This window comes from Spermophilus citellus (assembly GCF_964194105.1).
Source record: "Spermophilus citellus genome assembly, chromosome: 8".
Lineage (NCBI taxonomy): Eukaryota > Metazoa > Chordata > Mammalia > Rodentia > Sciuridae > Spermophilus > Spermophilus citellus.
The window spans coordinates 133,595,008-133,609,006 of NC_138189.1; the positions used below are offsets into that span (position 1 = coordinate 133,595,008).

General features: G+C 36.7%; 1 protein-coding gene across 1 annotated transcript in view; it reads left to right on the top strand.

The window, feature by feature from the left end:
• Positions 1-13,589, top strand: part of TTC29 (tetratricopeptide repeat domain 29) — a gene marked incomplete at both ends in the record, with an annotated part of 222,133 nt that extends 208,544 nt beyond the window's left edge. Inside the window, 2 exons of the mRNA XM_081303697.1 lie at positions 13,199-13,265; positions 13,559-13,589. Coding sequence (XP_081159823.1) covers positions 13,199-13,265; positions 13,559-13,589 — 98 coding nt within the window. The remainder of the gene's footprint in view (positions 1-13,198; positions 13,266-13,558) is intronic.
• Between the last annotated feature and the right edge of the window lie 410 nt (positions 13,590-13,999).

The following is a 13,999-nucleotide window of genomic DNA, read 5'->3' on the forward strand; positions in this document are numbered from 1 at the left end:
GCATCTGTGAGTGTTGAGAAGGTATGCTCCAACACAGAGAGTCACTGCATTTCAAACTTTTGCCCCATGAAAAACCTAGCAGTCTATTTTTTCTGAAAAAGTATTAAGACACATTTATATGCATTCTGTTAAGGTCTGTATTCATTTTGGAATCTCAAGCCCTCTGCTAAATTTATTGATTTTAAGACATTGTACATAAAATCTCATTTCCTCTCTGAAGACCATGTACTAATCCAGAGAGCTATGACAAGATTCAGGTTACCAATTTAATTTGAGTGCCACTATACACCAGCACCCTACAAATGTATGTTTTTCTCTTCATAGACATTCAATGAGTATCTGTTGAATGAGTAACAAACAATTAGGGATTACCATTTGTGACTGGCACAGTGTATATTCACATAAACTATGTTCACTTCTGTAGAAGCAGTTTAAAACTTGTATCATTTTGAGCCAGGTATGGTGGTGCATGCCTATAATCCCAGTGGTTCTGAAGGCTGAGGCAGGAGGATCCTGAATTCAAAGCCAGTCTCAGCAATTTAGTGAGGCCCTAAGCAACTTAGCAAGACCCTGTCTCTAGCTATAAGATTTAGAATAGGGCTGGGGATGTGGCTCATGGTTAAGCACCCATTGGGTACAATCCCTAGTATGGAAAAAAAAATAAGTATCATTTTGAGAGTAATGTGACTCTATTTTTTTCACTCATTATTATACAAGTGAAATAAAAAATATGTTTGGACATAAGATTGTCCACTGAGCAATTGGTTGGCTGTCTGGGCTGTAGAAACACACGTCATAATGGTCATAAGTGACATTTCAGGGGTCTTTGTGGTGGATTTTTATTTCTCATTGTCTTCACTTTCTCTGAAAAGAATGATGAATAACCCTTCCTGTGATATCTTAGCTTTTAAAGAGTGTTGTTTTATCTATTTTTTATGACTAACCTTACACTTGTTAAATGTAATTTTTGCTTTATGTAACATAAAAAAATTTGTGATACTTTGCTCCATGAATTAACAAGAATGGCTGGGCAAAAGACAAGAAATCTTTTAAAAACGAATGTTCACATTAAATACCTTGGATAGGGAGGCCTTCTGGGGATTTTTCTTTAATGCAACAAAAGTGCACTGTTTCTGTTTTCAGAAATAGTTTCTTTCAGTTTTATACGGAGCTTGTCTAAAGTCATATTACATAAGTAAGGGCTTAGTCTGTACATTAGTATTTCACATCTCAGAGTCTTACTAAATCCTTTTTTGATAAATCTGATATTGAACAGATCTATATTGCTTTCTTCTACACTTGTTTATGGTATTTATTTTGATATACCTAGGATTAAAAGCCAAATTAACAAGTGTAATCAATTTCTTAGTGATAGACAAAAGTCCTCTAGTACCCTTAGATACATTCATCTAGGGATAAAAAAAAACTCAAGTGAAGATGTTGTAATAAATGGATCGATTTATTCAATCACTGAGCACAAAAACATGAGCCCTGGGAAAGCATTTTCCTCTAAGCACTTGAGCTACCGAGTTTCACTTGTGTGGCACCAAATGATTTGCATTTTTAGAGAAATTTCATGTCTGCCCTGAGCTCCAATGAAAACATGAATAAATTGCTTTCTTCCCCCCTTTTTCTGACTTTATGAAGCTGAATCCATTAAGGGTCCAGTCAAAGTATAATGGAATAAAGGCAAGAACTTACATGACTGGATCCCGGATTAGGAGTCTCACTAGTCCAGCCTAAATTGTCATGGCCAGCCTGTCACATGAGTGGTTTTAAGGGAGATCCCTGGGGCTCCTGGTTGGGTGTTTTTTTGTTTGTTTGTTTGTTTTCTGCTGCTGCATTAGAAAGGGTCCCTAAAACACAAGAAATTAAATCGACAAACAACAATTAAGAACTAAATAGGCTTGCTGCTCCAGTTCTTGGCACAAAGTCAAATAAATCCATCTTGCCAAACCTCACACAATACACTTGCCTATGAGACTGTTCCTTCTTCAGAACTCATTGATGTAAAAATAAACACAGAAACTGTGAATTTGGGCTTGATTAACATCCAATCTAACCTGGGTTTGAATCTCCAGTGAGCAGTTATCGGCTCCGCCATCTTGGTAAGTTAGCCCCTCCAACCTTTGGTGTTCCCTTCTATACAACAGGAATAACAACACCTGGAGCCCAGAGCAGTGGAGTCTTTCATTAAGTGCTAACCACATTCCCTAGTACAAAATATGTTCTCAAGAGTTGGGCGTAACACGTTTGAGGCACTAGGTTCAATTCTCAACACCAAATAAAAATAAGTTTAAAAAGTTGTAGCTGTGTCCATCTACAACTAAAAATATATTTTTAAAAAAAATACGTTCTCAATCCATGGAAACAAATTTTATTTTTACTTATGACCTGAATTCTGCCAAGGAACAAAAGAAGGAACATCCACTAGTCTTCCAAGCATGCTAGTTTGCTCCCACATTAAACACTTAAATATAAATAAGAGGGAGATTATATAAAATAATGACTCTCAAGCTTTAATGAGCCCATGAATTGCTTTATCCTTCTGTTAAAATAAAAATTCTGGTTTACTAGGTCTGGAGTAAGACCTGAAATTCTGTATTTCTAACAAATACCCAGTAATATGATACAACTGGTTTGGACCACATTTTGAGTAGCAGATATATATAGATCACCTGGAAATGGTATTATTTCCACATTATTATTTATCACTGTCATTGCTTTAAGTAGACTCACTTATCATTAAAGTGATAAGTATCATTAAAGCAATGTCATTGCTTTAACTTAGACTCCTATGAAAATATTCCTTGTCAAAGACCTATAAGGTTTGAATTCTTGGTTTTGGTAGGGAAATTGTTTTAATTCTTCAAGAAAGATAAATTTCTAGAAACTATGCTGCAGATGAGGTACATATTTACTCATCTAGTTATGTTTTTGCACTGGATATTGTAGATATACTGCTTGTTTTCAATTTTTACAAAAACTACATTTTACATCTCTAGATTATTCATTTAAAAATATTGTCTAATTGATAGGTGTGTTGTCTATAAACAGATTTACACTTATTTCCAAGCTCATTTGATTGTATAAATTTAATATATATAACTCCTATAATGTCAAACATGGCTCAATAAAGTCGTTTTTTTTTTTTTTTTTTAATGATAATGCAGGGCTGAGGCTGTGGCTCAGTGGCAGAGCTTGCCCTGCACATGTGCGGCACTGGGTTCAATCCTCGGCACCACATAAAAATAAATAAATAAAACTATTTTTTAAATAAGTAAATAAATAAATGAAAATGATATTTATATCCTTACATAATCCTTTATTCTAAAATAGTCTGTTCATAAAAGAACACAATCCATGGGGTTTGTGTATTTTCCAAACTCTGCGGTTTTATTTTAAAAAATCCAAATCTAGATAATAGACTTTAGTTTCATATTAGAAGCATTACCCATTTTGGCCAGAGAAAACTAAACTTTTGGAGTAAAGATTTAAATACTCTTTGCTTTTGCTTTGAACTCATCCTCCAACTTCAGTTCAGGAAAATATATGAGAAGAATAGATTTTCAAATTAATTTTGAGGTTACAAACATCCTCATTTTCATATTGGAAGGTTTATTTTTTGATCTTAAGGGTTTCTTCATTATTAACCAAAATATTCAAAATAAAAAGTATAAATTAAAATGTAAAAGTGAAATTAATATATTTTCAATTCTTCAGTGTACCTTCAAGTGACATCAGATCATTTGACACACAGTATAAAAATTGTACAGGGCTGGGATTGTGGCTCAGTGGTAGAGCGATCGCCTAGCATGTACAAGGCCCTGGGTTCGATCCTCAGAACCACATAAAAATAAATAAATAAAATAAAGGTATTGTATCCAACTACAATTGAAAAATAAATATTTTTTAAAAAATTTTTACCATAGCCTACTTTGATTTTTCTTCCTTCCCCTCCTTTGCACTATTGTTGAGGTACATTTTACTTTTATATATATTATAACTCTTAGACTATATTGTCATTATCTGTAAGTAGTCAAATGTCATTTTTGAAAATTTAATGATTTTTTAAACCCTTTAATATTTTCTCATGGGCTCACCATTTCTGACACACTTCAATCCTATGCATAGATAGAAATTTCCATCTGATATCTTTTTCCCCCTGCCTAAGGACTTCATCATTTCTTATAATGCAGGTCTGCTGTTAATGAATTGCTTCACCTTTTGTCTGTCTGAAAAGCCTTTATTTTCTACTTCATTTTTGGAAGGTATTTTCATTGGGTATAGAATTATGGTTATTGACAGGGCTTTGTTTTGTTTTTCTTTGAGTACTTTTAATTTACTTAAGCTTGGGGGGTTTTGACCCTCTTGGATCAGTGGATCTATGGAGTTTGTAAATTTTGGAAACTTTTCAGCCATAATTTTTGTTCTGATATTTTTCAATTTTCCTTCCATCTCCTTCTAGAACTCCAATAACATATGGACAGTAGTTCTCTACTTATCCACAATTTTTCTTTCTATTGTTTCAGTTATCTATGCTCATCCACAGTCTGAAAATATTAAATTATGATTCGCATAAATAAAGAACTAAGTTAAAGTTTTTCATCATTTTAAGTTGTGTGATAAACTCTTGTGCCCTTGCCAGATTCATATGCTGAATCCTAATTCCCAATGTGGGGATTTTAGTGGGGAGGCCAAAATACTCCACCCCTCCCGAGAATGAGTCATCCCTTTGTCCAGCATATTCATGTTGTATGTGCTACATGCCCATTAGTATATACTTGGTATATGCATACACTTGATATAAATAGAGTTCAACTCATACCACAGCATCCACTGGGGGTCTTAAAGCGAATTCCCATGGACAAGGGGGGATTCTTTTATTAGGATACTTGAACCTGTCCTATAGCTCATAATCTGATCATCTTTAAATCTTTTTCTTTCTTCATTTTACTTTGAATAGTTTCTACAACTGTCTTCAGATTCACTAATATTTTTTTTGTCAAAGAAAAAGGTGCTGAATTTTTTTTTACATTTGAATCAAATGGTGGGGTATAATTTCTCATTTTTCTGATTGTACAGGTTGCCAAATCACACTTTTTAAAAAATTTTACCTTCATTTCTCTATAATGTTTCTTAATGTCTGAAATGCAATGATAGTGGCTGTTTTAATTTCATTGATCCTTCTCCCAACAACTGTGGGAACTAGATTTGTTTTGATTGAGTAATTTGTCTTCTCATTATACTTTCTTTGCATATCTTGTAATTTTTCATTTATGACACCGGACATTGTAAATGTTACTTTTGTTTGTTGTGTGTGATGAAAAGTTTTGTATTTCCATAAATATTCTTGAGCTTTGTTTTGAGAGGCAATAACGTTACCTGGAAACAGTTCAATACTTTCAAGTCTTTCTCTTACAATCTGCTGATAGGGTCAGAGCCAGGTCAAGTAGGCATACCTACTTTAATTAATTAAAGATACTGTTACTTTAGGAAAAATAACCTATATGTATATGGGTACAAACATTTGTGTCCTTTTGGTGTTTATCTCTGGTCTTAAGTAGTTTCCCTGCATAGATGCTCTGACTTGTACTTGGTAGAATACTTAAGTTTGACCTCTATGTATCTCCAGAATTCTCCCTCTCTGTGCCTCTCTCCTTTCTGGTACACTTGTCTCAGGCTGTTTGGGATATTATGTTACCTAGGCAAGCACTCTTAGGCTATATGGCCTAAACAGTAAACATTTATTTGTCACAATTCTGGAAAATAGGAAGTCTGAGATCAGGGTGCCAACATGGTCACCTGGTTCTGCTGAAGGCCCTTTCCCCAGATTGCAGATGGACCCTGCTGTAGCTTCACATCAGAGAAAGATTATCTTCTCTCTTGTGTCTGTTCTTCCAAGGGCACTAACTCATTCATGAGGGGTCCACTCTCATGACCTAATCATCCCCCAACACTCCACCTTCAAATACCATTACAGTGGGAATTAGGCTTCAACATATGAATCTAGCAAGGGTCACATTCAGTCCATTGTAGTACTAGTTGCAAACTCTAGTGGCCTTGGTGTCCCCACTCTCTCAGGTTTCATTCCCTTAACTCAGAGGGGTCTATTGGGATTCTCCTGGGTTATTCTTCTATGAGCCATGGCCTGGAAACTTACTCAAGGAAGGAATCGAGAACAATTATAGGGCTCATTATGTTTGCTTTATTTCTCTAGGAGATCACTGACCTTTATTTTTTGTTATCCAATGTCTTCAAAATCATTGTTTCCTGTATTTTGTCCAAGTATTATTTTTTTTTTTTAGTGGGGAGGCCAAAAGAGTGGGTAATCTGATTTCTATTAGTCCATCTTGGCTGGAAAAATGATACAGAATTTGTAACATAGCAACAATAGGAAAAATGAAAATAACTACATAAATATATCAAAACTTGGTTTATCTTAAGAAATTAGTTTGCTGTCTGAATAGATTCATAGACCTGTATTAACACTTTCATTAAAAGTTCAGATACCCAGAAGAAAAACTCAGAATTCTATGTGAATGTGACATCTCAGTCCAGGTCTACTCCCTTTCTATTTAAGATAATGGTGCTTTAGGAAAAAAGAACTATAGTCTTGAGTTAGAATATACTTCTGATCCTCACTTAAATTTGAACAGGTTTCAGATATTAGCCCTTGGAAAGGGAGCTCTGCCATATGCCAGAGCCTGTAATATGAGAGACACATTCACTTTTTGATACTTAAAAGAGTCTACCAAAACTTGAAAGATGCCTCCTGACTTAAAAGTTTTCATCTTGATTATCATACCCATCAGATTTAGAATTAATGCATCATGATTTCAGAGCCTAAATAGAACAGATTAACTTTGTGTTATTTGGGGATAACAACAAAGAATGGGAAAATATTACCTAGAAAATTAACATTTTGATAGAGTGAGTGTAACTAATAATTTCAGGCTTTGGTTTGTGAAATTTTAATAAAACTCTATGATGAGAAGAGCCATGAATGAAAAAGTAAAATTACAAAAAGAAAGAAAGATAATGGGAAGGAGGAAAAGGAAAGAAGAGGGAGAGATGGGTATATGGAGGGAGGCAGGGAGGAAGGGACAGAAAAAAGAGAAGGTAAAAAGAAGTACCAAATCACATGTCGATGTCAAATACGTCGACACTTCACCACACTTCATGTGGCTGCATTTTTGCTGAAAGACAGCATTTGCTCTTCGTGATGACTGTGTGCTATTGGCTCACACATGTGCACACTCGCACACTATCAGTTCTCCTGCCTTCCCTTCTCTGTGTCCCAGGAGATGGACTTCATACTGCATCCCAGCCTCACTTGCTTCCCATCTGGGGCTTGGGTTTAACCCAAGGGCGTCCTCAGGAGATCAGTGCTCAGGAAGGTGGAGAGTGGAATATTATTCCTCTGCCCCTCGCTTCAGTTCAGTTCTGACAGCTGTGACACTCTACAATTGCCACTTTCAATTCTGCTGGGTAATTCCTTTTCTAAACCATCGTCTCTCACTCAGGGTCCAGTAGCACCATCCTCTCCCCTTTACCCATCAGCCCCAGGGATGATAATGGTCGGGCATCCCCCTATGGCTAGTCCCTGGGTGTCTCCACTTCCCTTATTAGTTCCTCATCCCTGCCTTCATCTCTCAATAGTCCCTTATTAAAGTCTCTTCAAACTCCCAGTTGAATGTGCCATCTGTTTCCTTCTACTGACCCCCACTCCTTCTCCGTGTGAGTGTCAAGTGGGGTGGCTGAGAGCAAGCAAGTACAAGAAATATTAGGAAGCTGCCACTTGATGGAAAGTTCAGTTGATTAGAGAACAGTGTTAATGAGGCCAAAATCAGTGCCTGGCTGTGTTCCAGGATCACAGCCTGTAGCCCTGACCAGCCATTTCATACAGCAGCAGTTACCAGGAAGACCATGCCAAAGAGAACACACAAATCTACACCAATCCATCACCATTCCTGAGAGCATAATTCACAGACTAGTTGTTCAACTGAGATAGCCTCAAAACCGTCTTTGTTCTCAAGAGACAGCTTTTGTGATGCAATTCCAATGAAAATTTTACATGTTATTGTAAATAATAAAGCAAAGCCATACTCATCAATACCTCTTTCAAAGATACATCTTCATGTCAATTCATAATAAAATAGGTTAAAACTCAGGCTTATTAAATATGCCTGATATTGGTAGTGTTTAATTCTTTAAAATTCCTCAACTATTAAATGGGTGAAGCTATACAACTACAATTTAAAAAATAAACAGTTAAATTTTTGTTTATTATTGGATGTGATTTGCTGAAGTGTGACACCTATTTTGTCAACACAAGACCCTGTTCTCGTCAGTAATTGTGGCCATGTAAAACTTCACTGTAATTAGGACACTGTATATGTACAGTCATACTAGTTTGGATATACTGGCTTCATTCCACTCTGTTTATTTTATGTGATTTTAATACGTGGTGGACAAGAGAGAGACTTGAGTTCTTTTTTCAGAAATCAGCTTGAGACTTTTTTTTAGAAGTACTATTTCTACTAAAATTGAATCTGTGACTTTAAGTAAAATGTGCTGAAATACAAAAGCAAAATATCTTCTCATCATCGATAATGGCATAATGCTAAGATCACCCATAAGATATGAGCATTCTCATACATCGTATTTATTGTTAATCAGCTTCACAAAACATAATCTGAATTTTATTTTTTTTAGCCAAACCTTTTGAGTCATTTTGATAAGGTCAACAGAAAGCACAGTCTTTTAACATTAGGTGATCAACTTTTTGACAATGGCGAGACCAGCATAGCTAATGGAATAATAGCCTGCAGGGTCCAGCTAAATATGATATACGCATGTAATCACCCTCTGCGATGACTATTCAAAAGTAATCCCTTTAGCTCTGAACTGCAACATATATTTCAACAAGGCAAAACCCCTATGAAGAAATTCTCTGCAGACCACACTAGTACAATACAGCCTTCATATCCCGCGCTCTGTGTTCATGGCTTATAGTGAGTTTTAAATTTAAGGTAATGACTACTGTATATTCATGTGAGCATACAACAATACTTTGATTTGTTGTGGAAAGGTTGAATCCATTACCAGGGGTCTAGTCTATAAACTCTGACACAACCTTTATATATGAGTTATTATTTACCCTTTTCTGGAATAAGGCCACTAAAAATGTTTTGCAGGACAAAATTATAAAACTTCATTCACCTTTTCACGCACCAAACTGCCAGGGTGTATCTCTTCCATTTCAATTCGTACTCTTCTACAGATAACATTTTTAAAATCTCATTTATAGATAATATTGCATTATGTGAAAATTACCTTCCATTGTTTTCAAATAGAGGGATGAGATAGTAGCATTGCTGCAATTCAGCATGGCCTGGCTTATCTATTGCAGTATGTGGGGATGCAGAAAGAGAGGGTATAAAATGAGATCCTTTTGTTGCCCACTTGAAAGAGTCTACCACTGGAGAATGTCTTCACTATTAACAATCGAGAAGTGCCCAGTTCTATTGAAATGGTGGACAGTATAAGCAAATATCATATTTCAACTTTTTATTGGTTTCTCTTGGCCTCTCCTGCTGGTGTGGCGTTGGTCTCAGTCTTCCAGCTTCCTTGAAATTTCACAAATTGAACATCTCAAATCACACCCTAAGTAAGACCTACAGCACTAAGACTAAATTAGAATTCACAGAGTGCTTTTGCAATGATGGAACCAAGAGTCAACAACCCAGCAGTCCTCAACTTATTGCAATTAATGTTTAAGTGACAGTCAGACTCCTCATTTGCAAATTGGAAGAATGTAGATTTTTCAAATCTTAGTTTTCCTTTCCTGCAAACAAATGCAAGTACCAGAAAACCTGAAAGACAAGTTTAAATGTTCCCCTATGTAAATTAATCATTGCTACAAATTTCTAGCATGGAGAATGTGTAACTGTTTTTGATTTAAACTGGTCGGGGTGGCCTAAGCAGAGGAGAAGAATAGTAGCGTATACTGCTATTCTCAGAGAATCTACTTAGGAAATACTCCACAATAAAAATCACCTTTCTCAGCATCTGGGAAACAACTATTTGAGACCAAGCAGGCTTAATTTCAAACTTAGAAAATCCAAGAGAGACTTAAGAGACACTGTTCCATCCTGCCAAGCCAGATGGAGTGCTAAATTCAAAATATTAAATACTATAAAATGAGCATTATATAAGACAGTTCTTTATATTACGATGTAAGGGAAAATATTAATCTGAAAAGTTCAAGGCAGTTCTTTATCTAAAAGAATAATAGAACATATTGGATAAGATGAAGACTAAGCTCCTATTGCAGAAAGCCTCCAAGTGATGATAGTTTAAGAATATGAAAGGGTTTCTCCCATAATCCTGAAGTGAGCATTGTGTGAGATAGTCCATGCTCATGGGGGCGTGGGGTCTATCATATTGCTCTACCATCCTACCACTGCGCCTGGCCTCTCTACTAGTTTGAACAAGTGGTTTTGTGTGTTTGGCGCGGGGGGGGGGGGGGGGGGGGTGCAAAATCACCTGCAATTGAGAACTACTGCCTTAAGGTGCTGAATGATAGAGAAATAGTCCCATTCAAGATAGAGGAAAGGGGGAAGTCCAAGGAAGAGGGAATGCCAATGCCTAACGCTGGGCCCATGCACAGTCCACTTTACTCTGTCCAAATCCACGGGTCAGAACTCAGTCATGTGGCCTTAATTAACTGTTTATTTGCTGATAGAAAAGATATAGAAGGGAGCAAAAAGCACCTTTCAAGTAAGAAGCAGAAGGAATTACTAGAGCTATGCTTTGTGTGGACAAGAGGGGATGAGATCTAGTCAAGGAAGTAAGGACGTGACCCAGATGAGAACACCGTAACAGGAAGGCAGCAGATTACACAAAATAGAAGCAGGCCTGGGAGTGGCTCTTGGCACAGAACTTGTAAAACTTTTTTCCTGCCTCCTTTTATTTCCTTTATGAAATTGGAAAAAAAAAAAATCATTGTCTGATAATGAACTTGCAGATGGAGGGAGGGCTGGAGATTTGAGAAAATAAAAAGAGTTAACAATCGCCTAAGAGAGTAGAAGAATGAATGAACAGGGCTGGGGATGTGGCTCAGGCGGTAGCGCGCTCGCCTGGCATGCGTGCGGCCCGGGTTCTGACCACATACCAACAAAGATGTGTCCACCGAGAACTAAAAAATAAATATTAAAAATTCTCTCTCTCTCTCTCTCTCTCTCTCTCTCTCTCTCTCTCTCTCTCCCCCCCCCCTCTCATTCTCTCTTTAAAAAAAAAAAAAGAATGAATGAACAGGTATATTTAATAGGATGGGTTGAAAGCATTAAGAGCCCACCTAATGCTGGTGCCCATGAAGCTAAAGTGAGGCTGCTCCACCTGGTTGCACCTTTGCTCCAGCCACATGAACCTATAGGTGCAGGAAAGGAACAAGCAGACAGTTGGATTTAACTAGGTTCTAGGTTTGTCAAGTGAGCATAACAAAATGAGGAAAGGGTAAAGAAGTCAAAGCTACATGTGAGGGAGTGACCATGAGGTTTAAATTGTATGAAGGGAGAGAACAGGTCACAATTTGGAGGAACGATGAAAAGTGGAAGGATTGGCAATCCGGATGGGGTGAAAGGGTTTCTGGGATTGGGGTTCCAGAGAGAGTGAGATAGAGAAATAAAAGATGGAAGCCAAGTCGTTAATACAGGAAACTGAGATTGAGAAGGGCTTGCATTTACTGGTAATGACAAGGTCTAAGAGTGCCCAGGAGAATTAATGGCTGAAGTGAGGTAAAGTATAAGATCTCAAAGACCAGGAGTGAAGGAATCGAGACCCAAGGTGGAATACTCACATGTACATTGAAATTACTAAATTAAGGAAGTAGTAGTAAAGCGACAATAAGCCAATGATAAAGTCAACTGAGAATTATTCCAATTGTAGATAGAATACAATGAGTATAAGTGGTTGATTGTATGATCTGATGACATGAGTTTTAGGGTGGGAAATGGGACGGGGAACAAATACAAGGACATTGCCCATCTCCAGGTCAGTAGTAAGAAGACAGAAAAACAAAAACGTATTTGGGCTGGTAGTATTTTTAGAAAAGAGTCAAATTTCTGTTAGATTAAGAAAGTAAACCGAAATTCAGAAAACAGGGAGATAATATAGGGTATGTTGCTAAAAATAGACCAAATTTTCCATTTCCTATATTCCAAAAAGGATACAGTAAATAAGGGTGGACCTGAAAAACTGAGGCATCATAAGCAGGGATTGAGTATCTTATTAGATTAGTTCCAGTGGTTTTAAGACAAAAGCAAAAGAGCAGATATGAAAGTTAAGCAACAAATTAACATGTCATACACACACACACACACACACACACACACGTGCGCGCGCGCACATGCTTGACTTCATTATTTGTATATTTTATATTGCCCTCTAAATTAATATTCCTTCTGAATATTGTTTTAACAAGCCTTCTTATCCCCAAAAGATGGACTTTCCAGTTTCAAGGTGACTGATCCATTTGCTATTTTATTATATCACAAGAATTCTGTGGGTCAGGAATTCAGGCTGGGCTTGGTTGGATGTAGATTGAGGTAACTAAGTGGTACTCAGCTGACAGGTGGGCTGGTTCAAAGGGTCCAAGGCAAATTTGCTCACAAACTGGAGCCTCAGTTGGGATGGCTGGCAGTCTGAGCTCCGTTGGGATTCTCCGTACCATCTGCCATTCCAGCATGGCAGTCTCAGAGCAGGAGGACTTCTTCCATAGGGACTTGCTTCCTCCAGTTGCAAGCATTCTAAGGCAACCAGGTGGAGGCTGTATGGCATTTTCAGACCTAGACTGAGGAGTCAAGTTCAATACTTCTTCCGTACTCTGTTGATTACAAAAGCCCTGAGGGAATCCAGTTTCAAGAGGAAAGAGATTATATTCTGCTTCTCAATGGGGCGTTGACAAAGCCCTGGTATGGAGGAACATGTGGAGTGAGAGATACTGTTCTGGCTGTCTTTGTCCAGTGCAATCTGCCCTGGTGGTCCACACACCCTTATCACATAGGCAATAACAATTGTTACCCCATAAAGGGGTAACAAAATATCTTTCACTCCCAGGTTCAAGCTCAAAATAACTCTAAAGTGCATTCACGATAAACGACTAAATTTATGGTGTTTTTTTTTTTTTCTTTAGGAGCCTCTAGAGGATCCTCAACAGAAACTATTGCTCAAAATTCAGGACAATCAGAAGAAGTCACCAGGTATGACAAACTGATGAAAGATTTCTATTAAGTACCCCCTTTGTGCAAGATAATAAATATGATCTTATTTTCCAGTCACAAAAAGATTAGTTGCATCTGGCAATTGATAAGCTAATACTAAAAACCTACTTTAAAAAATCACCCGTTTACTTTTAAATATTATGTAGTTTAAGTATTTTTAATCTTTAAACTGCATCTGAAAATTATAAAAACACAAAATATCTTTCAAAGAAAGCATTTTTTTGCTTTCTAGCCCAATATAAAAGTTAATTGAATAATTTATTTTATTTCAGATCTCCAGATAATCAAAAAAAAAGAAACTGAAAGAAGAGTTTGACTCAACATCAAAGCAAGAAGAAACTTATCATGTCTCTTTAGACTTCATTCCTATAGTAGGAACATGTTGCAAATAATATAGAGTTAAATGAAACTGACTATGACAATGTTTTATTGGATTTTTGTATTGCACTATAGTACTACAAATTTAGCCTAAAACATCTAAATCCGTGAAAATAAAATATCTCCTAAATGCTTAGAAATATCAACCATTATCCATAACATATACTGTAAAAATTTTTCCTGTTACCCACTACTCCACAAGAATAGTGCTATCATAGAATCAAAATGTAGTTGTTTCTGATGAGAAAATAATTGCAAGCTTAAAGAAATCTTTCATGCTGAATAAATGCAAGATAATATTTACTAAAATTCCAGGGAAACTTTCCAACATAGTT